Source organism: Urocitellus parryii, chromosome 8 (genome assembly GCF_045843805.1).
Source record: "Urocitellus parryii isolate mUroPar1 chromosome 8, mUroPar1.hap1, whole genome shotgun sequence".
NCBI lineage: Eukaryota > Metazoa > Chordata > Mammalia > Rodentia > Sciuridae > Urocitellus > Urocitellus parryii.
Genome location: NC_135538.1, coordinates 31412349 through 31426227, shown reverse-complemented (window position 1 = coordinate 31426227; position 13879 = coordinate 31412349). Strand labels below are relative to the sequence as shown.

At 35.5% G+C, this 13879-nt stretch overlaps 1 protein-coding gene across 2 annotated transcripts; it reads right to left on the bottom strand.

Annotated features, from left to right (window-relative positions):
• Nucleotides 1–5162: 5162 nt before the first annotated feature.
• Nucleotides 5163–11405, bottom strand: LOC113176916 (trace amine-associated receptor 2). Of its 2 annotated transcripts, none has more exons than XM_026381484.1 (2): nt 11377–11405; nt 5163–6162 (listed from the first exon to the last, which is right to left on the bottom strand). In XM_026381484.1, exon 2 carries the CDS (start codon nt 6081–6083, stop codon nt 5163–5165), a length of 921 nt encoding a protein of 306 aa, XP_026237269.1. In that variant the 5' UTR covers nt 6084–6162; nt 11377–11405. The 2 variants fall into 2 exon arrangements, with proteins under 2 accessions (XP_026237269.1, XP_026237262.1); XM_026381477.1 differs by lacking the exon at nt 11377–11405 and adding an exon at nt 10663–10686 and having other exon boundaries at nt 5163–6158.
• Between the last annotated feature and the right edge of the window lie 2474 nt (nt 11406–13879).

Genomic DNA, 13879 nt, shown 5'->3' with positions numbered 1-13879 from the left:
ATATCTTGAAAACATTGTCTTTTAAAAAGCAGGTAGTAACAGGAAAACCATTTCTTAGTGACAGTAAATGTACACACAGAATAGGCAGGGCAAATTCTATTTCAGAGAGCAGGGGCAAAAATGTAAATGAGAATTAAAACCATATAGCATCTTTCATATAATTAGCTATAAACTATAGCATTATTTAAAAACTAACAGAAGAGAAAAATATTTACTAAATCTAAATATCAGAGAATGAGTTAGAGATTGGGGGCCAGGAGGAATTAATCTAAATGCATCCTTTGTCAGGACCACATTTACTTTTTCTGTGATGGACAGAGAGAGGGTCTGGGAAAGCTCACCTGGGCTCAAGGGTCAGATTACAGCTTGCATGTGCTCCACATGCATATTTCAGCAGCCATTTTCATGGAAACTTTGCTCCATGCCTCCTTCCTTCAGTCTCCAATCCCCCAGTTACCTTAGCCATGGTGGTCTCTGTGTTGTTCTGCAAATGTCCATTCTATGACTTGACCTACTCCCTTTCTTCCATACAATTGCCAGACCCTTCATCTCTGTCCACTTCAGGGCTCAGCACAAATATCATTTTCAGAATCAGATGTAATAATTAGCATTGTTTTAATCTGTTCACACTTGTAACACTTAATACAGAGTCATGTATATGGCCAGCTACCAGTAATGGCTTGTTGAATTAAATACAAGTTAACTTCAATACATCATATAAACCTAATTAATAAGCATTTTCTCATAATATTCTCTAATCCTGATTGGGAAAGATTAAATATTAGGAAAAAAAAGCTGTTTAGAGAAATGCTAACAAATGAATTATTAAAAACAATAAGAAATTTGGGTGTCTTAAAGTTTCTAAATTCCTTGATAAGAACCTTTTTCTTGCATCCTCCCAATTGCACCATGTATATGAAATAACTAAGGTCTTGAAGTAGCTACTGCTATTAAATACTGGAATCAGCATTTAAATATAGGTTTTCTGGCCCCTGTTTTAGAGAGCCCCTTCCATCCCTTTCCTTCTCTAACAATGGGTAACAATCTACTTCTAATCTATTTGGCAGCAAGGAAATTTATGGCTTCAGTTAATCCTTGCTAATCAAGTCATGGTTCATGAGCCAGCCACATTCTCATCTCCTCAGAATGGCTTTGAGATGAAAAATCTCAGACCCATCTCCAAATGTACATCTTTTCAAGATACATATGTTATTTTTACATCCATTGAATTTGCAAAGGATTGTTTTGAATCATAGACAATCTGAATTTTTTTTTTTTTTTTTTTTGGTTTGGCCACTCTTTGTATTTGGAATGAAGGAATAGCTTTGTGGGGCAAAGAGCAATAGAGTATCTTAACTAAATGCTGCTTGTAAGAGAAAAAAAATACCCCAAATTAAATGTAGCATCCACTAGGGATTTAAGTTTTTTTTCTGCTAGGGATTTAAGTACATAACAGATATTTTATATTAAGATATAATACTAAAGAGGAAAATACATTATAATATTATTGAATAACCTGAGTACCTTAAACATACTGAAGCATGGCTTGCATAGTTTTGTACTTTCCAAAAATATCTTATATGCCACTACATAAAAATTTATAAAACACCTCACACAACTTTTTTTGGGAAATTCAACACCTTTCATTAATAATTACTTTTCAGTTAGTAAAACAAAATCCTTTCATCTCTCTTACAACCTATTTGTAATAATTTCTGTTTACTAATAAAATGTAATTATTGTTGTTTGATTATTTCAAAGAATAGAATAAATCAGTCAGGGTGAAAAAAGGATAGTACATTTCCAAATCTTTTTATTGACTCAGTACCTTTCCTTTCCTGGAAGGTTAGTTGTGAATCATGGAGTCTCTTTTGGTGACACGGCAGGTGTGCTAATGGAAGTTCCAGAAAGTTTGGTGTCGAGGATGAAGATGTCTGTTCTAATAAGTTTGCCTCTGCTCTTAAGAACATTGGAGTGGAGAAGGCAGATTCAGGAACTCCACAGAGGCACTAACGGCAGAGCCCCAGTAGAATTATTCTCTTAACTCTCTTTCCTGAGGGATATTGAAAAATTCAGTGTATGTTTAATGTCCCAGGGAGTTTTCTGTGTGTTTTTTAATGTCCCAGAGAGTTTTCTTATTTTTCAAGTGAAGGATAATAAAATCTTATATATGATTTCATTGTCATATGGTCTTTATTCTGGAAAGATACGATACCAAAACTTCTCTATATTTAAAAAACACATAGCGTGAGAAGGCTAAATTAAGTGTGGCTAATGTCCAAGGAGGAATATTATCTAACTCCTAAAAGGATTCTGTTTTGCACTTTATATGAGAAGATAATGGAGTGGGAGGCATATTTATTTTTTACTTCAGTAATTTGTACCTGTTTAAACAAAATCTTGAGTTAAAAGAAAAAAGAAAGAAGGTACAAGGTGTCACAAACAATGAAAGATACCCTGATTTTATAAGCAAAGAATACTAAATGAGACGTTAAGAAATTGGATTCTAATCCTGCTTCTATAACTAGTGGTATAATCCACATTAAGTTACACAATCACTTGGACTCAGTTTTCTCATCTGTTACTTCCTATCAAACTTTGGGTGCAGGTGAAATTACTTGGCCAGGCTTGGGAAACAAAAGCAGAAGGCATGAGAGAGGGCAGCTGAATCACTGCTTCATCAGTGGACAAAGCTGGATGACCACATCTTCAAACAGGAAAGTGCAGGGGAAAGAAATGAAGGAAAAGCAGCTGTTTGAATGTAACTCAGCAGAATTTTACAGAGTGGCCGTGTGAAAGGTGCCTCCAAATACCAATATGAGTGGGGATGGGCTGAGTGGGAGAAGGCTTGCCTAGCACAGATAAAGCCTTGAGTTCCATCCACAGCCTCACAACAGATAAAATTAAAAATACAAATAGGTCAAATAGAAGAAGCAGCATAAGAATGTTTATGGTCCACATACTGTGGTCAAATTTTTATTTTGTCTGCAAGCTCCAGCACAAACAAAAACCACCAGCACAAACATTATCATTTGTAAAAGGGACCTTTGCAAACCCTTTTCTGGCCAATGACAACAGGTATACCTCCCACCAAGATATTTTATTTTCTCATGCCATATTTTAAGGAGTCAGGAAATAAATTTAAAATTTTTAATTCAAATCACTTTAATTCTGTCAAATATCTTTTAATTCCTAAAGCAATACCCTCCAGGCAGGTTATGGACTCTTACTGTAATGGTAAAGTTGATTTTGCTCATTTTTTTAGCAATGGGTCTTTTAAAGGAACAAAATATTTATGTGTATTTAAATACCAAAATAGCATAAGCATCATCATTTAGACACATGACCCAATAGTATCAATAGCAGCTAATATACTAGATTAGCTTCCATGACTGTACCTAGCTGAATTACTTTTTTCATGTAAGATCACTTGTTCCTTTTCTTAGTTCGTATTGCAATCTCTCTTCCTCATTTCAAATAAGTTGTGTTCTTTCACTTTCCCGTGGTAGGTTATAAGAAAGGACCAGCCTACCAGCAGGCCCACCAGGATGCAGTGACAGTAGATCTACAGAACATGTGGCACGCCCATCCTTAGGTTGCTATATTTTAGCAAAACTAACCCTTAAGTTGATTGCTGAATGGTCACTGTTGAGTTGTAATCTGTGTAATGAGCTAAGATCAAAGCAAACTTGTGGTCATTTATGTAAAAAAATTGCTAATGTTTTCAGTGATGTAACATAAATGAAAAACAAATATTTCAGTGAAACACAATTCACGTATAAACACACACACACACACACACACACACACACACACACACACACCTGAAATTAAAACTTCCTAAGGCAATACCCTCCAGGCAGGTTATGGATTCTAATTTATCTATTTTCTTCTATGCTAATTTGCTTTTCATTAAGAATGTTGTTTGCAGCCAGAAGTACCTGGGAACCACTCATGTCCACTTTCAAAAAACAGGTTGTTAACTTTTCAGGAATTTTGAGAACCATTTGACACTATGGTCATAGCTTAAAATCAATTATAAGGGAAGATTTTGGTTTGTATGCTACATAAATTGTCAAACTCTACAAATCAGGGCTTTTTCTTCCTTCCTTTTTCTTGAGAGCCAGATTTTAATTTTTTGCCAGCACATCACTGATCACAGCCCACTAGGTATTCATGAGCCTCAACGTTGTTACTAAATAATGAATACAAAGTTTCTAGTATGCACAGCCCCCAATAAATATTAGTTTTCTTCTTTGTTTCCCCTTCCTCTACTCTATTATTGAAAAATACGAGTGTAGACATTAACTGAAAAAGAATGAGGGACTCAAAGCACAACTTTTCTGGTAGTTATGTTTATTAAACATCAGCATGTCAAATAACAATACAAAATGTGGGCGGGACTAAAGAAGAAAGAAAGGTATTGAACAGTATTTTACTGCTAGTAAAAGAAAATTGCCAATTTCTGTGATTAAGATGATGAGACATTAAAGAAAGCTTGCACAAAATTTATGACCTCAGTTACACATTTTCCAGTTCTTCTTTAATAAACACACACACACACACACACACACACATAATCTCACTATAGTAAAATCTAGCGAAAGTTCAACCCTCACCTAATAAAATATTTCTTCCTGACATTACACATGGGATTTTGAAATCTTTATATCCGCACTTGCTTACTAATAATTTTTAATTGTTGGTGTTTCAAAATGCACTTGATTGGACACTGGGACCAAACATTAAAGGGCTTCACACAAAGTGTGTGTAGTGGTGAGAGGGGTGGGCACTTTTCAAGTTCAAGTTCAGTCTTCATTCTGGGCCACTTTGAATAGCAAACAAGTTTTTGTGCATTTTTTTTCTTCTATTTCTGGGTTTTTTTCCCATCTTATTTAGCTTTCTAATTTTTCTTTTTCTTTTCTTTTCTTTCTTTCTTTCTTTTTTTTTTTTTTTTTTTTGTTCTAAGTAGTGGATGTGTGAGCAATTTTGATCCAAAGAGAAGATTTGTTTTTCCAAGTCTTAGTAATCAGGAGCCTTCCATGCTAACAAAAATAATGTGTGTGTATGCATGCAAACACATACACGCACACACCCTTTAAACAACTTCATTCTTCAAAGTTCCAGTCCTTTTGCTTTAATTCACTCATCCATAAATAAGTCTATTCAGTTTCTTTTTGAGTAAGCAAATTGGTATCATGGAAATGTGAGCTGAAAACTTTACCTAGGAGTATGTACTTGAGCGCTCTGCGAAACCAGGGATAGAAGAAACCATATATTAAGGGATTACACGTGGAGTTAAAATAGCCAAACCAGGTCAAGGCATCAAACAAAACAGCAGGAGTAGAGAAGTTCAAAAAGGGATCCAGTAAAATTGTGAAAAAACAGGGAAACCAACATAACAAAAAAACACCCATCACTATTCCTAAAGTTTTGGCTGCTTTTTTGTCTTTCCTCATTTGATTATTTTGATTTTCTGGCAAGTTATTGATTGCACGAGCATGTTTTCTGGATACTGCAAAAATTTTGCCATATATCCCCACCATCATAGAACCAGGAGTGAAGAAACCTGCCATAAACAAGGTGGTCCCCCATAGCTTGTTGAACATGACTGGGCAGGAACTGGAACAAGCGACCAAGATGTCATAGCCTTCTATTCCATCAGCGTAAGCCTCTGAGAAGACTACCCCGAAGGCAAAGGCTCCAGGGACTGACCAGCAAAGAAGTAGCAACCGTTTGATGACTGGAATCGTCATTTTGGTGGAATAGCGTAAAGGGTAACAGATAGCATAAAATCTATCAATGGCCACTGAGCAAAGATGGAAAATGGATGTGATGCTAAGCATCAGGTCAAAACTATAATGAATCTTGCAAAATGTAAGCCCAAAATACCAGCAGTTCTCCACAGATCTGACCATACTGTAAGGCATGATGGTGAATCCCAGGAGGAAGTCAGTGACTGCCATGGAGAGGATGAGGAAATTGGTTGGCGTGTGAAGCTGCTTGAAGTAGGAAATGGAAACTATCATAGCAAGATTTCCGAACACCGTGATGAATATGGCTCCTGCCATAAGAGAATACATAGCCGCTCGGGTGCCCAGGGACCTCTCATTTTCTGCACAGGATCCATTTCCATACTCAGAACAGTCGAATGTTTCCTTCAGAAAAGCAAGAGCACATGGCACTCTGTCAGAATATAGACAAAGTAATCTATGTCTTATATGTGCTTTCATAGAAAGCCTCAAGAAAGATGTAGAAGACTCCAGAAACAAAAGTATGCTGAAATATTACTTGTGTCTTTCCCATTAATTTATTTATATAATTTGACTGTAGTCTTATACAGTTCTAACCCAATGGGCTTAAATGATTATTATTTGTATTTTTCTCAATTCAAATTGTATCACAAATATTTAAAACTTTCACTTAATTATTTTAAGATCTGAAAATAAGAAGAGAGGAAGGAGGGCGAGAAAGAGGGGGAAGAGAAGAAACAGGTTTATTATCGAAGTAACATAATTGATTTTCCTTTTTTAAAAAAACATTTTTTAGTTGTAGATGGACACAATATCTTTATTTTACTTACTTATTTTTATGTGGTGCTGAGGATCAAACCCAGTGCCTCACACGTGCTAGGCAAGTGCTGTACCACTGAGCTACAAACCCAGTCCCCATAACTGATATATACAGAAAGAATAGTTATTAAACAACACATGCGTTTCTTCCTCAAATGAATCTGAAATACATAATCATACTTGATTAGCTTGTGGCTTATTGCCTTGTGGGTCCAGGAGATTATTATTTGGAAAGAGTTTTATTCATGTGTCCCACCATTTTAACTATGCTTCTATTTTTCATGGTAGAGTTGTTTAATGGGGAGGAATCACAAAGGACCCTAATTATCTGATGGGATCATCATCTTCAGCAAATCATGAAGCCTTGACAAGCATGCCACCAGCCAGGGCAGCTAAGTCAGAGACAGGCAGAGAGCAAACTATACCACTTTTACTTCTTTAAGTAGTATACCTCCTTGCTGTGTCTACTCAAAGCCTGTACAACAGACAACAGGCCATAATGACAATTTGATAAGTTCCTGGGGAGGATCCACATAGAAGACTATGAGCAGGTGGTTAGGGAGCTTTCAAAAAGCAAGTAAATCCTCACTAAGAAAATACAAGTACATACCCTCTTGTTCTGCCCACTATGACCAGATTAAATATAAAAAAAATCCACAGATTATGATTTACACCTATCTTTGGAATGTAATGTGCTCACGAATTATAATACTTTTCTTTTCTAATGTACATTAGGAAAAAAGCAATATGCAAAGCATACTATTAATTTTGCAGAGAAGTGCTTGGTTTTTGACCTTCAATGACCTCACATCTATCAGACTTGGCCTGTTACTGACAGGTTAACCAAGTGTCACTCTCTCTGATGTAAAAGCACCAATCAGAAACTGAGCAAGAAATATCTATTGGAGGCTCACAATATACAAGACACTGAAATGAACAAGAAAGCATATAGTCTCTGACTTCAAAAATATGAAACTGCTGAAGATATAAACTACGTATGACTTAAAACCTCAATGATTTTGAACTTCAGCTAAAAGCAACAAAGCTAATTAACTAATCAAAAAAAAGATCTAGGCAAAATGCACAACTAAAGACAAAAGCTGGACAAGGTAAATTCAGTCTGAGCTAGACAAAAATATCCCAGTACAACTGTGACTTTTGATCTGAATCTCAACGTGTTAATAAGATTTGAAGAGAAGATAAAATTGCCTAATACAAATAACAGGAGAAAAGCATTTTCTCCCGGGGTAGGATATGTCTGAGGCCTTTCAAAAAGTAATGCTCAGAGATCTCTCAAATGCAAGAGTGAGAGAAGAGGTGTTTCTAATTTCATTGTTTTTTCCCAGTCAGTGTTCTTTGTCCTCAAATTTGGACAGTGATGTTTAAAATAAATAAATAAAATAGTTAAGTTAGCTATCAGAGAGTAGGGGAAGATTTAAAATTAAAAAGTCTTCCCCAACTGATTCCAAAGTATGAGTTTATTGTTGGTAATTTTATTCTTTTTCCTTCCTACTCTGGGGCAAACCCACACCTGCAGAGAACTAATGGCCTAACTGTGTGATGGGACATGTTTTAGGAATGGAACTAAAGATGGAGGAAGGAGCCATTTTTATATCTGTCATCTGGGAGATCAGACACCAGAAAACAGGAACACTACCAAACTGTCTTTGAAGTTTCTACCAAATAGCACTCTAAATGCTGTTGACAGAAAGAGGCTTATTCCTGAAAGAGTTCATCAAAACATTTTGATCCAGAAATCTCTAAAATGTGTACAACTATTTCTCAAACTATATTAATTTTTAGCAGCTAAAAATGGGAGTTTCTAGAATTTCTAGTATATTCAGGACATTTCATTCTGTTCCTCCTAACATTCTTACAGGGAAAAAGCAGTAAGAGGCAAGGAATTGTTCCTCTGTGCTGGTACCAAGTTTTTCAACCATTCGGTATTATATGTTTGCCACCTGCTGGACAGTTAGGTATGACCACAGCAAAAGTGCAGTACTATGAAAAACAAAGGAAAATTCTGGTTACATTTGGTACGCTCATCAAAAAGCATGGGAAGGGCTAGGAGTGGAACCCAGTGATAGAGTATATGCTTGACACATGTGAGACCCTAAGTTCAATTCCCAGATCAAAAGGAAAAGAAAAAGAAAAGCATAGACACAGAGGGAATTTTGTTGGTTTATTTTAAAACCACTTTACTTCTTAGACAGTAAAGAGAAATAATAAATTAATTATGAAAATGGCATACACACAATAATTTTGTGCTTGTGGCAACTCTACAACAGTAATTCATTGTACAATTTAATTGCAAACTTGTTCTGGTCCTGGCTTAATGACTTATAAAATTGTCATCCTACTATCCCACTTTTGTAAAAGTTCTACTCAATTCTTAATCTCAAATCATGATGTACAGAGTTTGACTCATTTCCCTTTTAGTATTCAGGAACTTTAATTAACCAATCAGCTTTACATACTAAATTGAGTTTTTTTAAAAAAAAAAAAAACATAGTATGATACCTAAGTGCATATCTGTATTCCTCAAACATTTGCCACAGAACAGTAAGGAGCACATTAGATAATTACTTGAAGGGCTTATCAAATAGTCTTTATTCTACCTAAACATAGCCATTCTCCATGGCATATTGGACATATTTTATTGCTGTTGTTATTTTTGGTACTGGGGATTAAACCCAAGGCCACTTTACCTCTAAGATACATCCCCAGTCCTTTTATTTGACACAGAGTCTTGCTAAGTTGCTGAGGCTGATCTTGAACTTAAGATTCTATTGCCTCACCCCCAAGAAACTGGGATTTCAGGTGTGCACCATCATGCCTGGCTTTTGGCATAGTTCCTGCTGTGACATTTCACATAGGTGTTATTAATCATATCTTTCACATATTTCAATTGATCACATTTGGAAAGTTTAATGCAAAAACAATATTTTCAAGATTATATTGTTTCAGGATCAATTTTTTCCTATTTTTAAAAACCATTTAATGTAAGCATGTGTAGATGTGCAAATTGAAGTATAATTAAATAAAATGTCAGTCAATTTCTCCATTACTGTTGTATTTCTATAAGCTCAGGCACAAAAGTTAAAGATTTGGAATATAGTGAATTTCTTGCCCAATCAGCTTATAAAAACTATTATATCTAAATTTTTTTCTGTTAAACAATAAAAATTAAAGGATTTTTTAATATTCCCCATGAAAATAATTAAAATGCAAGACCAAAACACAATACAGATTTTCTTAATTGTGATCTCATTTCATTTTACCTTGTCTTTAAATTTGATTAATACCTCCTTGTTAAATATTTTTCTGCTTTATAATCACTTTTAAAGGCATTTAAGTTTCTTTGAAGTTGACATTTTAAGTTTTAAGGATTAAATTTCAGTCTTCTTGCTAATAATTCTTTCTGCTTGCCTTGAAATTATTTTGCACTCACCCAAACAATTGATTTCTTTTTTATTTTAGTTTTCCATTTTTATCAAATTTTAGTGTTAATGAATATTAATGCATTAATAACACATGTGAACGGTCTTAGAACAATGCTTGATGGATGTATAATAAGCATTATCAAAGACTCCTTTCTTCCTTCCTTGAAAAAACTACATTCAAGAATACAGAAAATGTTCAGAAAAATGATCAAAAAATGTTCCTGCTAAAAAAGTAATGTAATTGTATGTAAAAAAGCCCATGCAACTGTTTTGGCCCTCTGTTTCACTTAGATGAACACCTGTAATAAATACATTTCTCAGTCACTTATGAAGAAGTAATCCTTTCCAGTATTTTAAATATGCTTCCCAAGAAACACATGTACTATTAAAAGGCTTCACCTTATCCTCTTCACATATTAGAAAGAATCTGCCTTTTATTACAAATTCATATTCAGTCCTGCACCTTCAACAATTTTTCACATACCTACATACTCTCTCTGCACATTACCAATTGGAAAAAGATTCTTCATCACTTACCAACAATGCTACTTCATCAGTAGGGCAACAATTTACTTTTGTAAAAAAAAAAAAAAAAGTTTCAAGAAGAGAGAACAAGGTATTTTCTTTATAATCCCTTCTCTACATACCTGTTTCACTGTGAAAGTTGCCATTGTTAACTCTTTGTGGAAAAAACTTTGTCACTTTCTGTTTACTATGACTATTTATATGAAAATAGAAGACCTAAACCATTGTTAATTGGGCTGTTTTGTGACTTTTTTGTAACACTTAATCTCAAGGGAATTGGATCTGGAAGTGAAACAAACACCTTGCCATTGTTGAAGAACTTCAATGAGCCTAACACATTCTTGCCTCCTCTCAGGAGTCTCTGCTTCACCTAGATTTTCCTCACCTGCCCGGCTGAAATTCTAAGCCTGCCATTACATAAAGGCTGTAGTAACAAATCTGAACTGCTGAGTTGTAGGTGGCCCTGCAGAACATAATCCCAACCACAAATAGATGGGACCAGTAGTTCAAAGAGAAAAATGGATGTGTGTCCTCTAGATCTTTAGGATGATCTGGGATGGTCACAGTCCATACTGCATCTAACATTTCAGACTGAGAAGAGGCTTTACTATCCACTTTCTCTCTCTCTCTCTCTCTCTCTCTCTCTCTCTCTCTCTCTCTCTCTCTCTCTTTTCTTTTGCATGAATGTTACTGAAATAATTTATCTCATCAAACCTTTTATACCTGGAGGAATTGGGCATCAATATTATATCTTTAATAACTCCCTTTGTTATGCTGAAATCTTTTCAGATATTACTTGGTTTAAATCTATTCCTATGTGGTTTAAGTGCCTATATTTTCATTTGTTTTTTCTGAAATGTGAAAGTTCATTTCCCATTGATAATTCAGATAGAGATGAAATATAACACAGGTCACTGGAAGACATCAGGGTCCTGCAGGAATTTAAATTATAGCTATTTTAGTGACCTCAGTTTGGCCCAGGGTCACTCTGTGGGTGTGCAGTTGTGTAGTTTCATGGAGAAGAAAGCCTTGAAGGACTGTCACTTGGCTGAATGCTCTTTAGTCTCCCACTTGAAATCTTAAGAGTTTTTAAACAAGGTGCTTTACATTTTCATTTTGTGCTGGGTCCTACAAAATTTGTAAACGCTCCTCAATCACCCTCTCCCAGTAGCTCTGCTTAACGAAGAGAAAGAACAACAACAAAAAAATGTTTTTATTTCAAAGCATATTCAGTTATATTATGGCATAAAAATATAACTGAAAGTGTTTTTAAAAATATTTACAAAATTTAGCACAAATATTAGCATAGTTTCAGATCTTAATTTTTAAATAGTCAGCAAAAGACATTACGAAACAAAAGTTACTCTTCTCTCGCTTCTGGTAGAGACAGTGAGTCACATTGGACAAACCTTAGTTCTGTAAAGAATCACTTCATCATTCTCTATTAATTACATAACTGAGGGACAATTCATAGGGAAAGATTAAAACTTAAATATGTTTTTAAGAGCTAAACAATATATACAGAGCAAGGGGAATGAATCTTGTACCCTTTCCTTTTAAAGTTCACTATTACTAGAATATATCCTAGAAACTGAAATATAGTATTCCTTCCTTATCCATGGTTCCAGTTAACAGTGATTCAAAAATATTAAATAGAAAATTCTAGAAATGAAAAACTCATCAATTTTAAATTGTGTGCTGCTATGAGTGGCAGATTGAAATCTCATGCTGTCCCTTTCCATCTCCCCTGGGACATGAATCACCCCTTTGTCAGTATATCCATGTTATATACACTACCCTCCTGCTAGTCACTTGTAGCCATCTCCGTTATCAGATTAACTCTTTAGGTCCTGGAGTGCTTGTGTTCAAGTAACCCTTATGTAGCAGCCTAACACTATGTCACAATGACTGTTATATATTTTATTTCATTTCATAATGTAGGAATTGGATCATCTTACATCATTAGAAGGTGAGCACAGTAAAATTAAAATACTGCATGAGAGAGCTGGGCACTGGTAGTGCATACTTATAATCTCAGCTACTCGGGAGGCTGAGATAGGAGGATTCCAAATTTGATGGTATCCTACCAGCTCAGTGAGACCCTGTGTCAAAATACAAAGTAAAAAGGCAGGTGATGTGGCTCAGTGGTAAAGCACCCCTGGATTCAATCGCCATCATCACAAAATAAGAGAGATATTGTGTGTGTAGTGTGTGTGTGTGTGTGTGTGTGTGTGAGAGAGAGAGAGAGAGAGAGAGAGAGAGAGAGAAAATTTAGATAACTTGGCACAATAAGTTGTTATAATTGTTCTATTTGATTATTAATTATTGTTGTTAGTATCTCATGCACAAGAAAAGACACACAGTGTATGGGTTCAGAACTACCCGACATTTCAGGCATCCACTTTGGGGAAGGTGTGGGTTTTGGAACATACCTCGATGGATGAAGGGGGACTACTGTATACCATTTTACCAACTGGCAAGAAGGAACAATAGAGCTTCCTCAAGGGAAACCGACCATGGCAGAGTAGAAGAGGACTGATGATATACAAAGACAAAATCTTAAAACAATACATGGCGGAGCAAAAAAGACATATGTCTAAGCCTCAGAAAACTTTTGAAACAACCTCTCTAATCCTGAGAACAAGATTTAAGACTAATAGCTCTGTGGTGACTCCAAGTGTGATATGGTGATATTTATAGCTTACTCCTTCCTCCTAAACCTTTAGAAGCTACAGTTTCTCCATATAGCCACAAACCCACACATTTTTGTAGCTAGATTGGCCTTTGGACCCAGTGACCATCTATTTTCAACACTGACACCGGCAGCAGCCTGGAAGAATTGAATATTTGGATTCAGTCTCCAGAGAAAGTAACCAAAAGAGGAAACCTAAAAGGAAATGAGAAAACTGCCTAACTGGATGCTACAGAGATATTACCTTATTTTGTACTTTGAGCTGGAGGAAAGAGATATATTACTAACATATATGTGCACATTTTAATGGAATACAGGAATGCAGAATTTGAATTAACTATAAAAACTCATGAAAGCATATCCATATCCCATCCCTTTTTGTATTTTACTTTGAGACAAAGTATCGCAGAGTGGCTGAGCATCTCACTTTTGCTGAGGTTGGCTTTGAACTCGTGATCCTCTGCCTCAGCTTCCCTAGCCACTGGGATTACAGGTGTGCACCAGTGTGCCCAGACTTATTTGTTTATTTGTAACATAGCAAACAGCTACAACAGTGAACTAGATTGACACTAGTTTATATACCTCTATATGCTGCCTTCTACCCATCACCCCGGGAAGCCACTGCCTTGAATTTTGTGTCTATTATT